Source organism: Poromitra crassiceps (assembly GCF_964638095.1).
Source record: "Poromitra crassiceps genome assembly, chromosome: 4".
NCBI lineage: Eukaryota > Metazoa > Chordata > Actinopteri > Beryciformes > Melamphaidae > Poromitra > Poromitra crassiceps.
The window spans coordinates 56412953-56423010 of NC_139626.1; the positions used below are offsets into that span (position 1 = coordinate 56412953).

General features: G+C 46.5%; 1 protein-coding gene across 1 annotated transcript in view; it reads right to left on the reverse strand.

The window, feature by feature from the left end:
- LOC310774783 (ectonucleoside triphosphate diphosphohydrolase 7-like) overlaps positions 1-9816 on the reverse strand; it is a gene marked incomplete at its 3' end in the record, with an annotated part of 25140 nt that extends 15324 nt beyond the window's left edge. Inside the window, exons 1-3 of the mRNA XM_083634922.1 lie at positions 9719-9816; positions 5031-5216; positions 1794-1999 (exon numbers count right to left, since the gene is read on the reverse strand). Of these exons, the coding sequence (XP_083491048.1) occupies positions 1794-1999; positions 5031-5216; positions 9719-9726 (400 nt within the window). The 5' untranslated portion in view covers positions 9727-9816. The remainder of the gene's footprint in view (positions 1-1793; positions 2000-5030; positions 5217-9718) is intronic.
- Between the last annotated feature and the right edge of the window lie 242 nt (positions 9817-10058).

Genomic DNA, 10058 nt, shown 5'->3' on the forward strand with positions numbered 1-10058 from the left:
CACGCTGGCTGCAGGTCAAAACAATAGCTCTCACTATGCGTAAGTGGCTCAAACGCCCGGCTGATCCGGATTTCGGTTTCAGGCGAGCCAAGCGAAAAAAAGGAAAAGGGAGGCCAGGTCTAAACCCCGGCTGTTCAATGAAAAATACATTTTGTATGGATTTACCTGTAGCTCACAGCGGATCCACCGCAGCCACAGTGTTTTTTCTGTGGCGAAGCCCTGGCAAATAATTCAATGAAGCCAGCTCATCTGCAGACAGCTCATCTGAGGTTGAAAGGGAATATCCTGAACTGGGAAATGTGCACTGAACTTTTGCATTTTGGATCTAATATGTGTGAATGTTATTGCGGCTGGCGCGCGGGCGGGGTAAAACCCCCCATATCTCTCAATGGGCTGACTCACCAAAGGACGGTGCTGCGGCTCTACACTACAGGATTGGGGATTCTAGAGCAGACACATATACGTCAGATGTGCATTTACTGGAGTGGTTAAATCCCCAATTGTGTCTCCCTGGGCTGGGATAGCAGCTAAATGCTAGCTACGGGGGGATTTACCCCACACTGACCCCCAGCCAGCTATCCCAGCGTTTATGATGAGACATACACTCAACCTACATAAGTGGTGGGAGTATAAGTAGGGAGAAGAGGACAAGTGGCACATCATCCCCAGAGTCTCCACCCTGGGAATTGAGCGCGCGGCGCGCGTAGCTATGAAGGGTTGACACACTAGACTAGATTAGACTTAAGGTCCGATTTAGCGGAACCTAGACACGCTTTTGAGATCTAAATTCCTCGTGTCAGGACCAACTCGATGAGCGTGGCCATCATCACTGCAGCTCATTCAGTTTGAGGGGCTGAGAGTTTCAGTCTGTGACAAACACATCGAAGGCTTTCTTCAAACACATCTGACTTGGTTCAGCACAGAATCTACAACCTTCTTTGAGTGTGAGACATGCGAGGGCAGGTTTTGAGCCAACGAGGGCTTGTGAGGAAACATCATCAAACCGAACTGTGCAGAACATTCAAGCCACGCTGCCCTCATCTCCCGTTCGGACCTCCGAACGTACGTGTCTGTCTAGCCGTCTTCCTTTCTTCTGTTTCGGCACAAATGCCGACACACACAACGAGAGACAGTCGGCATGTCTGGGAACGCCGACAAAATGTTAAACGGCTGGCGCGCGAGTGGGGTAAAACCGCCCATATATCTCACGGGCTGACTCACCAAAAGACGGTGCTGCGGCTCTAAACTACAGGTTTGGGGGTTCTAGAGCAGAACACAAGACGTCTGCTCAGATGTGCGTTTACTGCGGCGGTTAAATCGCCGATCGTGCCTTGAAAACTTTGTGTTTCTGCTGTCCTTGGCCAGGTCTCCCTTGTAAAAGAGATCTTTGATCTCAATGGGCCAAACCTGGTTAAATAAAATAAAATAAAATAAAATAAAATAAAATAAAATAAAACAAAATAAAAACACATGCCATCAATGTATAAGTAGCACGTAACCTGCATTTAGTCCATTTGAGGAAGACTGCCATTGTACTGCTACTACTTTTTTGCATTTTAGCTTTATTGTTTATTAGGTGCTTGGTCAAGAAGCCCTTTTATAATAACCAGAATTTGTTAATTTCTGTTAATTTGTGCATAACACTTTATGCAAGGGGTGGGAGATAACTTGTTACGATTTGGCACTAAATATAAAATTGATTGACTGACTGACTGATTGATTGATTGATTGGAGAAAGAGAGAGAGAGGGATGAGGTAAGAGGGGGAAGCTGACTTGAACCAGGACTCCTCACCAGGTTTGATCTTCTTCACCACAGGTTTGCGGTCGCGGTCACTCATCTGCCTGATGTCCAGCAGAGTGTGGGGGTTGCCGTTGTGGGGGGGCCAGTAGTACACAAACACCCGGGAGCCACTGCTGCCACAGTCCACCACTATCCCATAATTCAGAGCAGCGTTGAGGACGTCAGTGGCCTCCATGGTGTCTGCGATGGAGAGGTATCTGAGAAGAAACATGCGGTCACGGATTTATCCCAGCGGAGTAAGAGTGCCTACATTTACATTCAAACTATAGACCCTTTTCACGGGGGCCATTTTGTGTCGAAAAGGCAGGGTAAACACAGGTGCAAGCAAAACACTAATGAGGGTTTCCAACTTCCATGATTGGAATTTGGAAAACCTCATTAGTGTTTTGCTTGCACCTGTGTTTACCCTGCCTTTTAGACTTAGACTTAGACTTAGTTCATTTATTTGTCCCGGAAGGGAAATTCATTTTCACTGTCCTGTACATTACAAAGAAAAAATTCTTACACCAGTGTACACAGAGGACATAACAAAAACAGCAGCATCCATGACATCAACAGAGACAACAACAGTATGGCAAGACAGACAACACATCAAAATGGCCCCCGTGAGAAGGGTCTATTGCCCGCGATTGAGGAGTTCTGTTAGAAAATGACTAGAGCTGATTAGAACAATTAGTCGATTAACCGATGGACAGAAAATTAATCTGCAACTATTTTTATAATTGATTAATCATTTAGACAATTTTTTAGGGGGAAATAAGCCCTAAAAATGACAGATCCACCATCTGAGTGACACCTGCTCCCACAAAATAACAGATTATCTCAACATTTAAATGATGCTACTTTCTAAAGAGCAGTAGGATCATGGGTCCACTGCAATAAACAACTTTGTCTATCTTTAAGAAGCAACTAAGCCAAACCCAAAACTGTGTCAAGCCTGACATCTAATGGTAAAGAAAAGAAAAACACATCTCTAAGAAGACCTCTGTAACCGCTCACATTCAATCGCTCTCTTTCCTGTGATTTATCTGGCTGATGTGGGGCTGCGCATACTGAACCATGTGGGAGATCACTCTCTTTCCTGTGATTTATCTGGCTGATGTGGGGCTGCGCATACTGAACCATGTGGGAGATCACACATGGACAAAATCTTTACTTTGAGTTGCTTGTGATATGAGGGATTTTTGACTGGACAGTTTTTCACCTGATTGTGCTAAAATGGAGAAGACAGAGCGGCTCACAGCTCTGATTGTGCGTTCAGTGATTCAGTCGTAAACTCATTTGTGTCTAAAAATAAATAAATAAATAAAAGGACTAGACTTTGAATTTGGAGGGAAATGATTGGGGCTTCTGTTCTGCAGAGAGTTGGAGGTAAAATATAAATCCCAAATGATGAAGTCAGTTTTTTTAATGTTCATATTGCTGATGAGCGACTATAAGGGGGCTGAAGACAACCTTAAACATGTTGGAAAACCTGCCTATCTGAAAGGACCCGTTTTAATCTGGGTCACACTGCCTCTCTGAAAGGACCCGTTTTAATCTGGGTCCCACTGCCTCTCTGAAAGGACCCGTTTTAATCTGGGTCACACTGCCTCTCTGAAAGGACCGGTTTTAATCTGGGTCACACTGCCTCTCTGAAAGGACCCGTTTTAATCTGGGCCACGCTGCCTCTCTGAAAGGACCTGTTTTAATCTGGGTCACACTGCCTCTCTGAAAGGACCTGTTTTAATCTGGATCCCACTGCCTCTCTGAAAGGACCCGTTTTAATCTGGATCACACTGCCTCTCTGAAAGGACCTGTTTTAATCTGGGTCACACTGCCTCTCTGAAAGGACCCGTTTTAATCTGGATCCCACTGCCTCTCTGAAAGGACCCGTTTTAATCTGGGTCACACTGCCTCTCTGAAAGGACCCGTTTTAATCTGGGTCACACTGCCTCTCTGAAAGGACCGGTTTTAATCTGGGTCACACTGCCTCTCTGAAAGGACCTGTTTTAATCTGGGTCACACTGCCTCTCTGAAAGGACCTGTTTTAATCTGGGTCACACTGCCTCTCTGAAAGGACCGGTTTTAATCTGGGTCACACTGCCTCTCTGAAAGGACCCGTTTTAATCTGGGTCACGCTGCCTCTCTGAAAGGACCCGTTTTAATCTGGGTCACACTGCCTCTCTGAAAGGACCTGTTTTAATCTGGGTCACACTGCCTCTCTGAAAGGACCTGTTTTAATCTGGGTCACACTGCCTCTCTGAAAGGACCTGTTTTAATCTGGGTCACACTGCCTCTCTGAAAGGACCCGTTTTAATCTGGGTCACGCTGCCTCTCTGAAAGGACCCGTTTTAATCTGGGTCACACTGCCTCTCTGAAAGGACCTGTTTTAATCTGGGTCACACTGCCTCTCTGAAAGGACCTGTTTTAATCTGGGTCACACTGCCTCTCTGAAAGGACCTGTTTTAATCTGGGTCACACTGCCTCTCTGAAAGGACCCGTTTTAATCTGGGTCACACTGCCTCTCTGAAAGGACCCGTTTTAATCTGGGTCACACTGCCTCTCTGAAAGGACCGGTTTTAATCTGGGTCACACTGCCTCTCTGAAAGGACCTGTTTTAATCTGGGTCACACTGCCTCTCTGAAAGGACCTGTTTTAATCTGGGTCACACTGCCTCTCTGAAAGGACCCGTTTTAATCTGGGTCACACTGCCTCTCTGAAAGGACCTGTTTTAATCTGGGTCACACTGCCTCTCTGAAAGGACCTGTTTTAATCTGGGTCACACTGCCTCTCTGAAAGGACCGGTTTTAATCTGGGTCACACTGCCTCTCTGAAAGGACCGGTTTTAATCTGGGTCACACTGCCTCTCTGAAAGGACCGGTTTTAATCTGGGTCACACTGCCTCTCTGAAAGGACCGGTTTTAATCTGGGTCACAATGTTACATTATTTAAGCACGCAAATTATTTTGAACTCAGCGTAAATGACCGTCAAGAAAACACAAATGTTCACATCGAAAAAATAACACATTTAAAAGGTCTTGAATTTGAAATCGACCTAACAATTTTTAATACTTTTCAAGGGTCTTGATTTTGACCTAAATTGATTTCCCAACTTTTAATACTTTTCAAGACCCCGCGGATACCGTGATAATGTGTAGCCCTGATACTAATGTTCATTAATGTGCATTGTCCCTATTCAAATAAATTAAAATTTTAAGAAAATCTGACACCAATCTGTTCACTCACTTGTTGAAGCGGCTGTGGGCGCGGCGCTGGGGGCCCCACAGCTGGCCCTGGTAGACGCCCAGCAGCAGCAGCAGGGCGGAGCAGGTGAGCAGCAGCAGCAGGAGCAGCCTCTGCCTGGTGGGGCAGCCCAGAGACAGCAGGGACACACTGCAGTACCAGGAGGCTGGCACACACGACAGGCTGATCCTGAGCGAGCAGAGGGGACAGAGACATGAGCAGGGACACACGACAGGCTGATCCTGAGCGAGCAGAGGGGACAGAGACATGAGCAGGGACACACGACACAGGCTGATCCTGAGCGAGCAGAGGGGACAGAGACATGAGCAGGGACACACGACAGGCTGATCCTGAGCGAGCAGAGGGGACAGAGACATGAGCAGGGACACACGACACAGGCTGATCCTGAGCGAGCAGAGGGGACAGAGACATGAGCAGGGACACACGACACAGGCTGATCCTGAGCGAGCAGAGGGGACAGACACATGAGCAGGGACACACGACACAGGCTGATCCTGAGCGAGCAGAGGGGACAGAGACATGAGCAGGGACACACGACACAGGCTGATCCTGAGCGAGCAGAGGGGACAGACACATGAGCAGGGACACACGGCACAGGCTGATCCTGAGCGAGCAGAGGGGACAGACACATGAGCAGGGACACACGACAGGCTGATCCTGAGCGAGCAGAGGGGACAGAGACATGAGCAGGGACACACGACACAGGCTGATCCTGAGCGAGCAGAGGGGACAGAGACATGAGCAGGGACACACGACAGGCTGATCCTGAGCGAGCAGAGGGGACAGAGACATGAGCAGGGACACACGACACAGGCTGATCCTGAGCGAGCAGAGGGGACAGAGACATGAGCAGGGACACACGACACAGGCTGATCCTGAGCGAGCAGAGGGGACAGACACATGAGCAGGGACACACGACACAGGCTGATCCTGACTGAGCAGAGGGGACAGACACATGAGCAGGGACACACGGCACAGGCTGATCCTGAGCGAGCAGAGGGGACAGAGACATGAGCAGGGACACACGACACAGGCTGATCCTGAGCGAGCAGAGGGGACAGAGACATGAGCAGGGACACACGACACAGGCTGATCCTGAGCGAGCAGAGGGGACAGAGACATGAGCAGGGACACACGACACAGGCTGATCCTGAGCGAGCAGAGGGGACAGAGACATGAGCAGGGACACAAATGGAAAAAAGATGAAAATTAAAGCAATCATTTTACTTTCAGTTTTGTTAGTTTCCTAAATTTCCCCTTTACATGGACTCTCTCTCCCCAAACACCCATGAAAACAAAGAGGATGATATATGATGATGATATAAGAAGTGCATTGGATGAAGAGTGTCAGTTAGCAGCCTGTTGTCAGTCGCTCAGACAGCACAGATGGCAGAGTAACAATAAAGGTACTAGTGAGGAAAATAGGTCAGAAACAGAAACAGGTTTAAAGGTTTAATAACAGAATGTAAATTGCTCTGATGTTCTGCTTCAACAATTCATTGGATTGAAATGGTACGTTGATGCTTTGAGGCACATTTTACAAAGTTTCAAATGAATTATTGGATTATTTTGTCAAGTAAATACGTTTGAGAAGTAAACAAAAAGCATTTACAGACTATTTTGCATGGATATGAATGCATGCGGGTGTGCCTTGAGATTTTGGCTCGCTCTTTGGTGTGCCTTGGACACAAAAGGTTTGAAAACCACCGGTCTATAGACTAGTTGCACAACTCCACTACTTCCTGAAATGAGTAGGGCATCTTGGGCCGTTTCTCAATACCAAGAATGCATTCTTGTTCTTGTGTTCTTGGGGAGAACGTTCTTGCTAGTCGTTCTTGGAAGAATGAACTTGCGAGGTGACAAGCACACATGGCGCTGAGAAAAGAAAAAAAAAAAGAAAAAAAAATCCTAAACTAAACTCGTACCACTGTTCCTTCAGGATTTGTAGTTGTCATAGACTGTGCTCCATAGTTGATTGCTCTATTGCTGACAAAAAGTGTGTTATTGTAGGTCGCTTTGGATAAAAGCGTCTGCCAAATGACGAAATGTAATGTAATGTAAATGTAACACTGAGCTGTGTTTTCACCACATTTCTTGACCCATGTGGTAGGCTAAACTTTGATTTGCAACTGTTCGTTTTTAGTTATTTCAACAACAAGTAAATGTGTTGTGTTGAGAGAGATTAAAAGCAGCACAGAGTAGGCTATCAGGGCTGAGAACTGAAACGGCTATTCAGTAAAAACACGTTTGGTGATTCCTTCATGTGCTGATGTACGGTCGTTTGAGAGTGACAGCGCACTCAGTGCTGCACATAATAGCGTTTCATTGCGACTTTTCACGGGCTGTTCTCACTATTACCGTTGTACAATAACATGCTGATCACTTGGCGGATCACTTTCTGAGTATAAAAGCATCTGCCCCAGCGCGGAGTCCGCACGTGACTCGCGGAGCTCCCGCCTCGCGGAGCCTCACTCGACTATAATGACACCTTAAGCCCTCGTTCACACAGGACGCCGAACGTAAGCAGAACTGAAGCTTGAAGCAGGCACAAGCTGAACTGACGCCTAACCGTTCACACAAGAAGCCTTCCCTTTTCCTCTCAGCGCCACCTTGAACCCGCCCACAACTCCCATTGAATTCATGCCTGGCAGCTTCAAGCTTCACGCGTCACGCCTGGAAAGTAGGACTGAATCCTGAACGATCGCTCCAGCGCGGCTATCAGGGCTGAGAACTGAAACGCCTATTCATTAAAAAACAAGTTTGGTGATTCTACTCATGTGCTGATATATACGGTGGTTTGAGAGTGAACTGCACATAATCAGTACTGCACATAATGACGTTTCATTGTGACTTTTTATGGGCCGTTCTCACTATTATCACTGTACAATGTAACATGATGATCATCAGTTAGCTGCCGCTCTGCCTATGAAAGCATCGGCCCCAGCGTGGAGCGCGCGCGTGTGATCTGAGCCCCAGCGTGGAGCGCGCGCGTGTGATCTGAGCCCCAGCGTGGAGCGCGCGCGTGTGATCTGAGCCCCAGCGTGGAGCGCGCGCGTGTGATCTGAGCCCCAGCGTGGAGCGCGCGCGTGTGATCTGAGCCCCAGCGTGGAGCGCGCGCGTTCTGAGCCCCAGCGTGGAGCGCGCGCGTGCGATCTGAGCCTTGCTCGACTATAATGAGACCTTAAAGGAGAGGAGAAATGACCCGAGCATCATGTTTATTGGTTTTCTTGTTTAATTTGTTGTTCTAAATAGGTTTTTTTGGTCAACACAAATGTTTGTTTGATCTTACTTTATTCTATTTTCTTCTTCTTACGAATATTTCAAAGATAACAATTGTTATTTACAGATTCTGTGATTTGTTTTTGGTTAATATACTGTAAATGCCCACTATTGGCACTACCACCCTGTTTAATTGTCTTTTTATTACCGTTTTGTTGTTATTCTGAATGGACTTTGGTCAACAATAGTCTTCCATTTGATCATATTCCATCTTCGGCTTGTGTGACTTATGTTACTGACTGAGTAACAAAATGTCTTGTTTTTTGTTTGTTTTCGTGATTACCAAGTGCTGCTATGTGTATGCTTTGGCAATGTAAGATGCACCTTATCATACCAATAAACCCCTTTTGAATTTGTTGAATTTGAATTTGAGAGGGAGCGAGAGAGAGAGAGAGAGAGAGATTGGGGTGAGGTGGGGGTTAGGGAGAGCCCCGATCGGAACTGTTGTCACCCCTAGATTTCTGTAGGTTCCTCCCTTCCTATCTCTGATATCTCTGAAAAAGCTTTCAATGGCTGTTATAAAACAACTTCATATTTAGGCAAATAAAGCAATTTTAGGGTTAGGTTTAGGGTTAGGATCAGGTTTAGCATTAAATAACAAAAAGCGTTCAAATAAGATGTACACGTGAAATGTAAACCTATGGCTGCTGATAACGAATCGCTGATAACGACCTTCTGCGCCTACTAGCAGGTAAGTAGGGCCCTACCGGCCGATATGAATGGGGTGATAAGGAGATGATGTTGAGGAGAGGAGATCATATGGAATGTGGTAGGAGGATGCACTAAACTAAAGGGGTAGGAGGAAGCGAGGGAGGAGTTTCCCCTGCATCTCTGAGGACGTAACCCAGCACTTCAGTTCACCAAGACTTACTCAAATGTACGTCTCTGTAAAAACACACTTCCAAAAGTAACCGCTAACAAAACCTAACGCTACGTTCACACAGGGCACCTACGCCTTGCCTCAACCCACGTCGCCTACGCCTACAGACCTTGAGCTGCGCGTGAACCTATCACATGCTTTTGCGATCACACTGCATGCCTCTTCCACGCTGAACCTACAAGCGCCTCTCCTCTCTCCCGACTGTGTTTTCTTTGGTCGCGTGTGGTCCCGAATTATCATGGGTAGGTAAAATAAATCGGATATATTTAATGTGCTATTGATGCTGGATATATAACCAGGTCTCCTTCTTTGGTGACTGCTGTCATAGAGAACTGGATGCTGTTGTACTAAGTCAACACTAACAGTGCAGTTTTGCCGAAAACGTTTTGTTGCTAAAGAAAATTAAAACGATATTCCTCGAGTGCGGTCCCTATTTTCTCATTTACCTGCAACACTAACATTCCCCCCAAATTCTCTTTCATTGAGGCTGTTGTTATTAGTGTATTATTACCTTGCCATATGTCCAGGTACAAAATATGACGCAGCACAGACGTCACCTCATGGTGCCAGAGCCCTTCTGATCCGGAGAGTGGGTGATTTGTGCCGCCTGGAGGGGAGGAGAGGGAGAGACAGCTCAGTACTGCTTGTATTAACATTACATATTCTTTAATTATTAGCTTGTTTTTTCTCTCTCGATGATCTCCTAGCATTACTAATCATGTGCCATTCAGTCCAGCATGATACATTACAGTATTTTTAAATTATCCTTACAGTATCCTTCTAAAAGTGTATTACACCAGTACTACCACAGTATATCTCTCTTCCGTAAGCGCCACTGGACAGACGAGACG